Source organism: Cygnus olor, chromosome 2 (genome assembly GCF_009769625.2).
Source record: "Cygnus olor isolate bCygOlo1 chromosome 2, bCygOlo1.pri.v2, whole genome shotgun sequence".
Classification (NCBI taxonomy): Eukaryota; Metazoa; Chordata; class Aves; order Anseriformes; family Anatidae; genus Cygnus; species Cygnus olor.
Window position 1 is genome coordinate 152,553,347 of NC_049170.1, and position 14,247 is coordinate 152,567,593.

At 38.2% G+C, this 14,247-nt stretch overlaps 1 protein-coding gene across 2 annotated transcripts in view; it reads right to left on the minus strand.

The window, feature by feature from the left end:
* DNAAF11 (dynein axonemal assembly factor 11) overlaps nucleotides 1–12,369 on the minus strand; it is a 34,154-nt gene extending 21,785 nt beyond the window's left edge. The window contains exons 1-4 of one of the 2 annotated variants that reach the window (XM_040547239.1): nucleotides 11,631–12,369; nucleotides 7,904–8,071; nucleotides 2,348–2,425; nucleotides 210–382 (exon numbers count right to left, since the gene is read on the minus strand). In XM_040547239.1, coding sequence (XP_040403173.1) covers nucleotides 210–382; nucleotides 2,348–2,425; nucleotides 7,904–8,071; nucleotides 11,631–11,640 — 429 coding nt within the window. In that variant the 5' untranslated portion in view covers nucleotides 11,641–12,369. Of the gene's footprint in view, nucleotides 1–209; nucleotides 383–2,347; nucleotides 2,426–7,903; nucleotides 8,072–10,817; nucleotides 10,947–11,630 lie in introns of those variants that run through there. The other variant, XM_040547238.1, reaches the window with a different exon arrangement.
* Between the last annotated feature and the right edge of the window lie 1,878 nt (nucleotides 12,370–14,247).

Consider the following 14,247-nt stretch of genomic DNA (forward strand, 5'->3'; position numbering starts at 1 on the left):
TTAACAAATGCATGTGGTTTACTATAACTATTTATTATCACGTTACTTAATACAGTCACTTATTCAGAACAGAATTTAAATTCCTGTGGACAGTAAGAAAAATATTCCTAGTCTTCCTACCACAAGCAGTTATTTTGTTTTGAATTATTATGTTCTGTCAACAAAGTTGGTTATTGATCTGGACATAAATTTAACTTTAAAAGTCTTACTTTTAATTGATGAAGTGTTGCCACCACAAATTGTCTATAACCTTCAAATTCAGTACATGGGTTACCCACTAGAAACAATTCCTTCAGATGTATATTATATTTTAGAGTTTCAATACTAGAGAGTTCACCAATGAAGTTTGCTGTCAGGTCAAGTTTCTTCAGATCTTCACAGCCTGTTTGAAAAAACAAACAAACAAAAACCCACACATTCAATTTGTCCATAACATAAATGTACATAATACACACACATATACCAACACACAGACACATACATGCACTTGGGTACTAAAACTGGTGTCTGCATTTGCTTTCTGTATAATAACTTTATTCTATCAGGATACATCTGTTCCAAGCCACAAGTAGAAGAGTGACTAACAGCTAAGCTTTATGAGGCTACAATATTCATAGAAAGAAAAAATATTGATAACATGGAAGATATCAAAACTTACTATTGGTTTCACCACTGTCAAGACTTTGTGGAAAATTAAATGAATGTTTCATTTTCAGGTAAGCTGGACATCAGTTTTAAGAGTCTGGTTGCCCTGGTACCCCATCTCATCTAAGTCTTCTCCGTGTGGCTAAAGACTCCCTAATTGCTTCAAGAGAGCAGAATCCTGATGGGTTTCATTTCTTTGTAATGTTAATCTTCACTATCATTTTTGAAGTGTTGAGATAATATTTTCTAAACATCCACTCCAAGTCAATAAGAGGTTTTCTGCTTTATGGACTCAGCGTCTGCGAGGATTTTATTACTGATTAAATTGCAAAACATGGTGAGAAAATGGTATGTTAACCAGAAGAATTCATTATAAATAAAAACACTAAATTTGCTAACAAAATGCTCTGGGAAATTTGGATCCAGAATTCATTAGCCACTCCTTTTATCATAATACGTCCGTGAGTCATAACCTTGACTCTAAGAGCAAAAAAGTTCAGCTAAGAGCAAGCTCAACTTCTGTGCTCATCATTTTAATCACTTCTTTTCCTTTGCAGGTCTATTTGGCAAGTATTTTATGCATAATGGAACTGAAAGAGCATAAACAACGCAAAATGATTTATTAGGGGATTTAAATAACCTGTTTTTGCACAGCTAACTCCCAAAGGTTCTGACTTCTAAGTAAATGACAAATCACAGTAATAAATAATGCAGCCTGATAGAGGAACTTAAAATTTACTGGCATGAAAACAGACGTAAGTTTCTCAGCAAATTGCCAAATATGTAATGTACTACATATTTCTTCAACTTTTACAAATTTCTGTTTAGCCAATTTGTTTATTTTTCTGTTTGATTTAAACCATCCTCCTGAAACAGCTTGCACACTGTTTAAACAAAACAAAACAAATCAGCTTTTTTATTGTTCTGTTGCCAAGGTGGACATTTTAAATATTCAGCAACTTGCCTAAGCAAGAAAAAGAATGAAATAAGTCAAAAGTCAGAATTTATTCTGATAATATGGAATGTGTTTATGCACGGCTTTAAGTCTTAGGATTTGATCTTTGCACATGCAACTATAGTGTCAAGATAAATGATTAAACATAGATAAGATAGACAAGACTCCATGTTATGACAGAAAAAAGAATCACCTGAAAAACTCTATAAAAATACTCCAGACTGACAATGCAAATTGTGCGCAGTGTAGGACCTTCTTCTGTGAGACTTTTGATTGCTGAAGTGAAGATGACTGCTGAACCATTACAAGAGACACTCTTTACATCCTGCGTAGCATTAAAAAAATATCGCATTGCTCTAGCTAACCTACCTAGCAGATCATCTTAACTTTACAGTGGGAAAATACCAGTTCTCTATGGGTTTCCTGAAAATTTTGATCTCCTATTTTGTAAAGTATTAAAGAATAGAGCTGTCATAGCTGACAACACTGGTATGAGAATATGTAAAAAGCAAGTTAAAATGCATTTAAGAAACTGCAATGACAGAACTTCAGCAGTAGGAACCACTTATTACAAAGAAGCACTTGTTGAAACACTGCACACAAGCTGGTTCCTTCTTCTGACAATCAATAAAGTACATTTATTGGTGGGCATAATCAATGGCTTCCACCCTTATACTTAATCTAAATTCAGTTACAACTCAAGTGTTTCAATAAGAAAAGGCAAAATAGTTCATTTAAAAATCTTACCTTGCAGATTTTCGATTTTTTCAATGTTGTTCAAAGCTAAATTTAAATATTCCAGCTTCTTTAACTTACCCACATTTTCTGTAACAAAACACAGATCCATTATTTCAGTTTCCCTCACTGGAAGGGCATTATCATTTTACTTGCTCACTTGACTATGAACAAACAATAAAGCAGAAAATTTGGAAGGACAAACCTGAATAAGTAATATACTATCAAGCATTAATATTTTAATGCTAATAAAAAGATTAAAACAGAAATTCTCTGTAAAGCATAAATTGAAATGAAAATAGTATAGCAAAATAGGGAAGGCTATAAACAACATTTTATCAAAAATTCTATAACACAAGTATATAACGCAAGAGGACTGGCCAAAAAGCCAGTGAAATATTCCTTTCATCATGAAACTCGGGAATGTTCAGGCCATACTTAGTCAAGCTTTATAATATTTGAGTTTTACACTCATATAAAAAAGATTGTGTGTTGTTTTTTTTTTTTTTTCCATTTGTTTGGTTTTGTTTTTTTGTTTTTAGTATATATTCAATTTTTAAAGATATTTTATCTACACAGTTAATATAAGAAACTTAAATAATTAATAAATCCATGCTATTTTATATCTGGCAGAGTTTATGCTGTTTTGAAATACAGCTTAGAACTACTCTTTTACATAACACAGACTTGCTTAGCCTACAATGTATGTGTTGTCTATAAAATGCTACGGGTGTATTCTGGCACAAATGTGGTCAAGGAAACTTCCTTTTCTTCTGGAGTTTTTGTGGCAACTTAGTTTTCAAACAAACAAACAAACAAACAGAAAACTCTTAGGATTTATTTAAATTCCTGACATTAGGAAGTAATGGAGGAATTAAGAAATTAGGTAAGGAAATGTCATTTTCAACTAGGATTTTCAAATATACATGATCAGCTGAGAAAGCAGTAGCAGGATGGCCCACAATTACGGGTTAGTTATTACCTTTTGTGTTTTCATTAGTGTCACAGTGAATATAAGAACACACAATTCTAATAAAAGTAATGGCAAGTGCAATAATAATCAACTTCAAACTAAGATGCTTTTCTGCCATAAACCTGAAAAACGACCATCAGGCATGTACTAGCATTTTGGGATACAAATTTTATCTACCAGTTTCATTCCTCAGAGCTCATGTTCCTGCGCTAGAAAGTTTGCTAGTGCTGTGTTCACGTCAGCCACACTGTCCTTCACTGCAGACCTTCCTCCCACAATATACTGTTAAAGATTTATGGTCTTATAAGTCCATGTACTGAGTGGAAGTGGCATAGTAGGCAGCATTAGTTCACATGCTACAGAGGCACAACAGAGGTAAGTGAATAACGAAATAGTCACACGATTGTGTAGATGGCTAGTGGCTCGGGAGCTGGAAGGTAAAGCCATTTGCAGAGGAACAAAAGATCTGCAACGCTGAAGGGTCAAGATCCTAAATGTTTGCCTACTTCTTCAGAGAGGCCTAGCTCGCTCAACTAAATGGCGCTGGCTAACCAAGAGGAAGCTAGGGTCCTTGAGACGACCACGCCTTGTGTCAAAAGTATTCACAGCGCAATTACCATTGCTGTACGGGAGAATTTCTTTCCTGGATTCTGAAATATTAGTTAGGCAAAAAATTGATTTATACTAGTTTTAGGCTTTCTTTTACATTATTTTATACTAGCTTTAGGCTTTTGCTACAGGCAAGCATTATGTAAAATCTAAGCATCACCTGCGATATCTAATGCACCTCTCTTCAGAGTGGAAATCATTGAAGAAATGCGATAATGCTTGATGTTTGTTCTAAGAAGAGAACAGAATTAAAAATTTGCTTTAATCATAGAAAATGTGCTAGAGAGAAGAATGGTTAAAATAGAGCAGTACACAGGGCACAAGGGGAGGTACTATATTGCTTTGCTTCAAGCCAGGAACAAATTTAGTAAATAATATTTTCAGGAATGATCCCTGATCAATTAAGACCATTTGACAGAGTAAATGAGTGAAGGTTCTCTCTTTTTTTTTTTTTTTTTAAATACAGTGATCCAAATTTATCTTTAATATCACTGTAATGTAACCAGAATACCTAAAATGACTTATTTAAATCTACTAGACTGTTCTAGGCCAAGAACACTACTAGACTGTACAGGCCAAACAAAAGATAGCAGGCAGCTCTCAGCCAAGGATAGGAGCATTCTATAATCTAGGATCTAAAATGTATTATTTTCACCATGAGCTATTGAAATTTGCAGGTCCACAGTGACTGGGTTTGTTCTGTCAGAATGGCTAGCATTTCTTCCTTTGAATACACAAAGGAGGTGAAGAGGGAATAGGGCAGTAAACAAACTTTAGCTGTCTCAAAAGTGACTGGAAAATGCAAATGTCATTTGAGATGTGACTGAGACACAAATTTGATACAAGATATACACGGTGTAACTCATGATACGGTTCACCAATTTTTCCCCAGTCACCACATTTTTTGAAGATTTGACTGGAAAACCTATCCAATGAAGTTAAAAAGTTTACCTCACAGTCTAATTTACAAGCTGCACTGATAAACTGCTGTACATACTGTCCCTGCAGAGACAAACAGGAAAATTCAAGCAGAGAATTCATCTAACACACACATCATGTCTATGGCTGAGCTACTTGTTTAGGCTCCTCTATAATCAATAAAGAGAAATAGGTTCTTCAAGGTGCAATTTGTCTTACCTTAAATTGGCTGTCTAAAACCAGTGAACTAAATCATGCTCAAAAATATGCCTTCTTCATAAGGGAGGCTACAGTAACTGGCTAAGATATGAATGTCTAAAATTTAGGTGACATGAATTCTACCACTTAGCCTACTAAGACCTTGGAGAGAGAGTTTTGTAATTCACAAACAGATGATGAAATGAATTTCTCAGCAAGGACTCACGCAGCTTAATTTGGCTGTACATTTCTCCTAAGGTATTTCTGTAATGACAACCATACAAATGATATGAGAGAGGCGGTGTAGAAGCCAATGGTATCTTGTGTTTTTTTCCCATTTATAGGAAAGAACCAGGACTCATCTACAGCCACAGCAGCCAGGCAGTTTTACCTTCTGTACATATGGATGCCTTGCAACTTGCTATCCAATCAGTAGGCAGGTCTGATTTTTAGGGCTGCGTAAAGGTTTTCTTTAAGAGAAGAGATAAATCCTGACAGAGGCAATATAAACCATATACCTATGATATTTTGATATTTTGAAGTGTGTTTTGATATTCTGAAGTGTGCTTGGAACTGTCATCTATCTGGTGTGTATTCTGCACAGACACACTGCCATCCACGTCCCAGTGGATTACCTCTTGAATTCAGTATTTTCTAATTCAACCCCCACCAGCAAACCTTTTGGTCATTATTTATATAGTGTTTCTTTTTTATATATATAAAGTTAGAAGTTGCATAATTTTCCAGCTCCTACTGTTAGATTAAGTTAAGAAGAAAACTGAATGTCTTAAAAATAAAATTGCTGAATAAATCTGGTATCCAAAAACCAATAATCTGAAAGGTAATGTGATACACCACATAAACCTAAAGGAGATGGATCTGTTAGAGTCGGTCCACAGGAGGGCCATGAAGATGATCGGAGAGCTGGAGCACCTCTCTTATGGAGACAGCTGATTTGGAATTGTTCAGCCTAGAGGAGAGAAGGCTCCAAGGAGACCCTATAGGAAAGCTGTGGAGGGACTCTGTAAGGAAGTGTAGTGATAGGACAAGGGGGAATGGCTGTAAACTGAAATAATGTAGATTTAGATTAGAATTTAAGAATAAATTATTCGCTATGAGGGTGGTGAACAGGCTGCCCAGAGAAGCTGTGGATGTCCCACCCCTGGAAGTGTTCGACGCCAGGTTGGATGGGCTTTGAGCAACCTGGTCTCGTAGGAGGTGTCCCTGCCCATGGCAGGGGGGTTGGAACTAGGTGATCTTTAAGGTCCCTTCCAACCCAAACCATTCTGTGATTCTATGACTCTATGAGATATGGGTGTTGACAAAAAATGAGATGAAATCTTTTGCCTTAAAGACACAATAGCAGTGAGAAAAACAACTTATTTTGGTACAATTTTGATGGAATAGATCAGCATAAAGTAGTTTCAAAAAAAACATATTCTCTCTTGGAGAAGATTTCTCCTCTCTAAGAAATGCATATTTTATCAATACAGACACTCCCTAGGAAATCCCTGACAAGACCCTTCAGGGTAGGACAGAGTTGAAAGGACTTAAAGCCATTGCCTACAGATCCTAAGCACAGTATTTCATCCTAAAACTTTAGATTTTTTTTCTACCTCTCAAGGAACTTCAAAAAATATGCTAATATCATTCCTGAGCATTTCTGATTTTCCAACCTTTATAAAGCCCTTAATAATATGTTTTAACTTTTGGTTAGCTCTGAAGAGGTCAGGCATTCGGACTAGACGATCTTTGAAGGTCCCTTCTAACCAAACTGTTCTGTTCTGTTCTGTTCTCTCCTCTCCTCTCCTCTCCTCTCCTCTCCTCTCCTCTCCTCTCCCCTCCCCTCCCCTCCCCTCCCCTCCCCTCCCCTCCCCTTCCCTTCCCTTCCCTTCCCTTCCCTTCCCTTCCCTTCCCTTCCCTTCCCTTCCCTTCCCTTCCCTTCCCTTCCCTTCCCTTCCCTTCCCTTCCCTTCCCTTCCCTTCCCTTCCCTTCCCTTCCCTTCCCTTCCCTTCCCTTCCCTTCCCTTCCCTTCTACTCTATGCTATGCTATGTTATTCTACCCTACCCTACCCTACCCTACCCTACCCTACCCTACCCTACCCTATCCTATCCTATCCTATCCTATCCTATCCTATCCTATCCTATCCTATCCTATCCTATCCTATCCTATCCCACCTACACAATATCTGTAGCGTCTAAGCTTTTCCAGCCCAAGGCCTGATGTCATGTCTTTCTGTGTACCTAGCAAACTTAAAGCTACACCATAACACCACAAAACATAGACCATATGGAATTATATCTTCTTCTCTGGTGCAAGAAGATCATTGAGACTTCTCTGTAAAAACTTATCTTTACGCACAAAAGCAATAATTGTATATGAATGAAAATTATTTTAAGGTTAAGAAGAGCTACCGTATGTATAAAAATTGAATTGAAAAGCAAGCATGAGGAGAGCTAGTTTTCTCATGTCACAGTCCATGGTATGCATTAAACGATCTCTCTGTTTAAACTGTTAAACTGTCTCATACCACAAAAACAGGATATATGAGTTGTATCTTGACATATGAGATTTAAATCAATAAAAAGGTGTTCCACGCTCATATTCTAGTGAGTGTATCTCACATCTTGTATCTCAGCACTATCTAAGTTTTTCAGTTAAAATTTCTCTTACAAATTTCTGAGCTTTTTAGAAATCTACTTCCATGACAGGGAAAGAAAGGCTTGTAGGATCAGATTCACAAAGAACTGTTCTGTGGCTACTTACTCTATATTCCCATAAAGTATAACACAAAAGGTTTTTTGTTTGTTTTGTTTCTGATTATGCATGCAAATCCATTTAATAACAAACATATCCAGAAAACACTTACCAATTTTGGGAATTAGATTATTCTGAAGATAGAGAATTTTCAAATCTCGACACCATTTGTCAAGATATTCTAGTTTTTCTATTTCTTGCTGATGTAAAGAGATTTCTTCCAGTGAAAAAATTTCACAGTTATTATGTTCTGCACGTCTTCGAACAAGATCTTCAGTGACTGAAAGAAGTATTTGATGTCATTGGAAAATATATCATAGAATCATAGAATCATTAAGGCTAGAAAAGACCTTCAAGATATGCTCCACCTGGCTTATGAACAACTTACAGAATCATTAAAATCTTTTGTTCCACCATACAAAATAGATATCCAGTATTAACACCAACTAAAAGAGAATCTGCTACAAAAGACAACAAATGCAAAGTAACTTCAGCTCGCTCTGCCACAGTAAACATGATTTGTAAAACACAATCACATCACCTGTAACATTTAGAAAAATAAATATGAAAACTGCTGAGTCTTCCATAAAAGTATAATGCAAACCTTGCAAAAATTAATCCACCATGCATTGTTTTTGGCATAGCTCAGATTGCAAAGTGATTCGTGAAGGCAAGCAATGGGGTGTTTTATTTCCTGGTGACACGTGTTCACATCAGAGGTAGCAGGAAAAAAAAAGTAAACTAGCTACACTGTCATCATATTCTTCCGCCAGCACAGTGTGCTGAAAAATATGCAGGATCAATGTTGAAAGTGGGCAGATATTTTCTACTTTTTCCATGCTTGAGGCAAAGCCATAACTAATGCATGCTTATAAATGTTTATGGTGGGATGAAATTAATCCTGGGTATTTCTTAGGCACTAGCAGTTCATTAGCAGCAAGCAAGAGAGTTTCAGTGGCTGAAACTCATCAGAATTTGGGGTTAAGAATTTTCATGTACTAATATTTACAGGCAATCTTTCAAATCTTTTTCAAATTTTTCAAATCTTTTTCAAATTTTTCAATCTTTTTCAAAGATTTTTCAAATCTTTCAAATCTTTTTACAGGCAATCTTTCAAACAGTGAAAAGGCTCTGCATAATGAAGGTAAAGAAATTCTATGAGAACCAGTGCTCACTCTTGAGCTAGATGTTTTTACTTTGTTTCCAGCCCACTGCACCAAAAAAAAGCACTGGCATTTTCATCTCCTTGATAAGCAGTGAACTACAGGGAAGTACTGATTAAAAAATAGGATTTTATCAAACAAGCATAGGTATTTTCATGACTGCAAAAGCCTAAAGAAGCCTAGCAAGCCTTTCAAAAATTCTCTGAGGAAAAATAATAATTATAAAAAAAGAAAATATATAAATACAGAGATCTATGAAAACATCCCTGGAAGCGTTCAAGACCAGGTTGGATGGGGCACTGAGCAACCTGATCTAGTGGGTGGCACCCCTGCCTGTGACAGGGGTTTGGAACTAGGTGATCTTTAAGGTCCCTTCCAACCTGAGCTGTTCTATGATTCTATGAAAACAAGTTGGTCTGCCATACAGTAATGAAATATATTGTTTCATTGCTTCTTTATCTCAGGGAGGTTTTGTCAAATCATCTGTTTTTATTACCGGTCCTGAAATTGCTGCACACATTCTCGTGGACTGGGCTGGTAAATACTGGGTAATCTACACACCAATACAGTCCATACACATGCATGTCGGTGTAGTTTGTTGATCCACAGCCTTTGGGAAAGGTGTGAAATGGGCTTTATATGTATGTTATATTATTTACAGATGAACGGGGATAAATTTCCCATCTGTTCACCCAAGTTTTGTCTGATTGACAGAATTACATAATAGTGGTGCTGATACTGATGGAAGTGGAGATCCTGTCTGCATACAAAGCATATTGGGAAAGGTGTCTTTTTATTTTTCAGTCATTGTGGGTTGGTTTGCTGCATCTGAACAACCATCTTCTCTTCAACAGGCCATTGATCAAACCGGATTAAATTATTAGAGAAAATAGAAATATGGCAATAATCACGACTATATAATTTAGTCTTCACAGAAAATATGAAAAAAAATCACAATCTCTAACAAAGTACTTTGCAAATATGCTGGTATTACAAAAAGAATGACTTACGAATGTGTTTAGTTCTTAAGTAAGAAGCATTCTTAAGTAAGAATACTTACTAATTTGTTTAGTGACAGATCTTTTAGTGACCGTATTTCCAGTGCAAACTGGTATTTCTGAGCAAGAGAACAATATTCCACAATCTGCAGACTTACACTTTGGAGACAGCATTATGCTCTATACCCTTTCTTTATACAAAAGGAATTCATATGAACTATTCTTGACACTTTTATTATAGTCAGATTTCCATTTGCTGATGAAAAGAAACTTGAACTGATTGTTGCAATGATTATGCAAAAATGCTAATTTTCATTACCAGATGGTTTGCAAGGCAGAGACAATAATTCTCAATAGAAGCTACAGTGGGGCTTTATTGACCTGTTTGGGGGACCTGCTTTAGGGAAATGAGTGAACGTTTGACATTTTGTATGCTACCTACTGCATTTAAGAGGAATGAGGGAAACAAACCTGCAAGAGAAAACAATATGATTTTTTTTTCCAGGTACTGAAAAATCACATTGCAACAAGAGTTTTTGATAAAAAGTATATTAACTAGATTATCTGATGTTGCTGTGTGCTGTAACAGAAGAGTGGACCAGAGACCTGAGAGATCACAGCTACTCTCACATTCCCATGAACTCAGGAGGAATTAGGGGGAGGGCATCAATAGGCAGGAGATAAAACAGATCTTGAAGATCAGCTGGGCTTCTGGAAATTCTTTGTTTTATTCAAGACTTAGCAGATAAAAAGGAAAGCTTTAAATAAATTGATAGAATAAGCTGTTATATTGAGAAATAATGTGGGAAAACGGCATTTCAGAGAAGGGAAGTATTCAACCATTATTTTAAGACTCATTTCATACCATGCTGCTCAGGAGATGAAGCCATTCTCCTTCAGGCAGTGCCTGCTCAAAGCAGTCATCTGCCAACTTCATGCAGAGATAAGGATTTGCTTTCCAAAGCATTATTTTAGCCCAGCAAGGGACTGGCGGACCTGTGATGGTATACAATCAAAATAGATCACAGGGAAAATCACAGAGGAACGGAATTCCTCAGTAGCTTTTTTCCTGAGCAATATGTATGAGCACACGGTCTTTTAGGTCACACCGCTTTACCTCTAAAATATTACAGATTCGTAAGTAACGGTATGGTAGATATTAACCTTATTCAACGCTTCTCTTTTGTTTTGTTTTACAACTCTGATAAAGTACTTGCCTTGGCTACCTCTACCTAAAAAAAATATTAAAAAAATACAGTGCAGAATGGAAAATTTGTAATTGCAGGGTAAGAACAGGGCTTACAGCCCTAGCCCCTAACACAAACCACCCCGTCAAGCATCTCCCCATCTTGCAGCAGGACATCCCTAACATGCAGGGCTCCCTGCCTGGGCTGTGCTGCTGCTGGGTTTCTCAGGGATCACTTAGGGGGACAAGGCTGTGCTGTGCTTGGTAAAAATAATATGGGTTGTTACTCCCAGGGAGCTAATTAATGCAGCTGGGTAAATAAGAGGGAGGGAAGACGGGAGAGAGGCTGGCTGCCAGGGCATGGAGAAGGTGGTAGGGAAGGGGTGGAAAGCATGGGGAGGAGGAATATAGGAGCTGGGGAGCGGGTCAAGTCGTGGAGAGGAGGGACGGGGCCCTGGGGAGGGAAGGGAAGCGACTCTCGGTGACACTCACTCCGCACCATGGCTGCCCTCAGCTTCACGCCGCCGCCATTACAGGACGCCGCCACGCTGCCATGGCAACGGGGGCTGGAGGGACGTGGCGGCCGGGGTGCCCCCAAGCCCAGCTCCGGGCTGAGGGGCTCCGGGTCCCCGAGGGGTGGTCCCCGCTCCCCGGGGTGCTGCCAGGTCCCTGCCCTGCTCCCCTCAGCACGGCCAGGGGCTGCCAGCCCTCAGGGCCGGGGATTGTCCCCTTCCACCTAACGCACCACAGTGTTCCCACTGGGAATTGTGTCATGAAGGGTTTGGGGAGGTTGTTTGTGTGTTTCAAGGCTCGATCAAACCTAAAGGTTATCTACCAGAAATTTCACACATATTTTATAAGATTAAAAAAGACTGTGGGAATCTATTGGAAATGTTAATTTACTAAGTCATTTACCTAGGATGTAATTCATGAAAATGTAGAATGCTGTCTAATTTATTGCTGTTTAGGGGATAGCAGCAAGGAGGTGTCACTGAGTTAAAGCTATTAAGTTTTGTGGACATAACGGGACACAAAGTAGTTTATGCACTTTATAACCCCCCTGTATTTGTCCTATCTGGCTGTGACAGTCACCAACCCACGCTGAGGACAAAGATGCTGACAGAGCTGGTTGCACGGCACCACCTTGTGGCCCAGATCCGCACTACAAAGCCACTGAGATGGGGCTGGGGGCGAGGCCTTCTGCTGCCTACTCATTTATTTTCTATTAAATTGAAGGCCCCTTCAAATAATGACTTTTATAGCTGCTCCTTGTACTAGGACTATTAATTTCTGACTTGAGAGTACAACTCACAATCAAGGTAATCAATGTCAAGAAGAAGAGAGAGCTCATTCTTGCTATGTTCAATATTTAAAGTACTGTCTTCATTGTATTGCACAGAAATACCCATTATTGTTATGCTGAAATCCTGTTCTTTCATCCTTTTGCAGAGAGTCTATCTGACAGTTCTGAAGAAATGAAATTAAAATGTGCAATGGATTCAATTGCAATATACTGAAGGGAAACATTTATTTCATGATCTCTATGCAGAAAATTAAGACAGGGTTTGATCAATGCCAGGTCAAATTCTACCCTAAAAGAAAAACAGAATTTGAGAAATTTCAATCCTTTTTTAATACGGAAACAAGTTTTTTAAAAATAGATGTTATCTCTTCACATACCAGCTGATATATTGGGAAAGCAGATTGGCTTTTGCACTCTCAGTAGCTGGTTAAAGCCAGATCTGAAAGGAAGCAGCAAGATACAAACTTCATCCAGAGGCTAAAGATTCAGAATAAATACCTTCATACCCTGGAGGAAGACCTCAAGTAGTCTTTTACAAGCTACATGGGTGCAGGAAGGAGAAATCATATCGGGACAGTTTAGTGTCTTCTGCACCCCTTGTTCCATATGTCTAAGTGATTAATATTGCTTTGGATTAAAAGCTTTAAAGTCCATGTATCCGTTTAAGGAAAAGAATATCCAAGCTCAGTCATTCTTGGCAATGAAAATGTACTCATTTTATGCAAAATTAAATCACTTCAACAGAGAAGATCAAAGGATGCTCACTGCTTAGTAAGCCTAGGACCAGAAAGTCTGTCTTTGCAGAGGAGGGGAGAGTGCATTACATGCAGATGTGATTAAAGCTCTGCCAAATCTGTGCTGCATTGCTAAGTTAGGTTTTGGTCTGTGTGGTGGTGACACACGTGGGTGGCCCCACGTGGTGATAGACCAGGCCAGCAGCTGTATCTCCACTGCTGAAATGGTGAGGCCCATTTTGCCTGAAGCTGATGTAGACAGTAATTTTTTCATTTTCTCAGTGGTCTGGTGGGTGCTTAAATTCCTTTCATTTCCAATATCTTAATTGTCTATATGAACGCTAGTTAAATACCCTTATATCAGAGCAGATCTATGCAGCTCTAGAACTGGGCTCTACTATTTTCTCATGTTATCAATAAATGTTGAACACTAGATGGGTGTGTATCTTCCTGTAAATGAGAGTAATAACCAGAGGTGACCATGACCCGAAATGCTACCTATGGATGTTTTTTGTCATTGTTTCTCAAACATGAATGAATTTCAATTGTCAATAAATTCATTTTCACCCAGTTTGAATCTGTTTTGCCTATGACAATAAGTAGTAAGTGATCTCCCTGTGTTTACCTTGCATAGGCTTTCTCATGCTATTTTATCCTCCTGTCCTGCTGCGGAGGAGGCGTGAGAGGTTGGCTGGATGGGAGTCCAGCTGTTAGCCAGGGCTAAACCAACACAGCAAGAAATAGAAATGGGGGATAGCAAAGAGGACTTCTAGCAAGACCTTTGTGGAAGTGGGAGTGTTGAAGCAGACTCCTTGAGGATATTTCAGATCATAAAGTAACTCACCAGTAAACCAGGTTGAAATGTGTCCAGAGAGGCTACTTTGTGAATTGGGGTAAAATTACAGATATTTTCCCCTGTCTATACCACACTGTTTTTCATTTTGTTTTTCTTTTACTATTCCATTATTGCAATTATCTTCTTGGAATATGTTTGGGAGTTGCCAACTCTGTCAGTTTTAGAGAAGGGAGGGACACTGCGAGGCTGCTATAGCCCCCATGTCCAAGCAGTAGT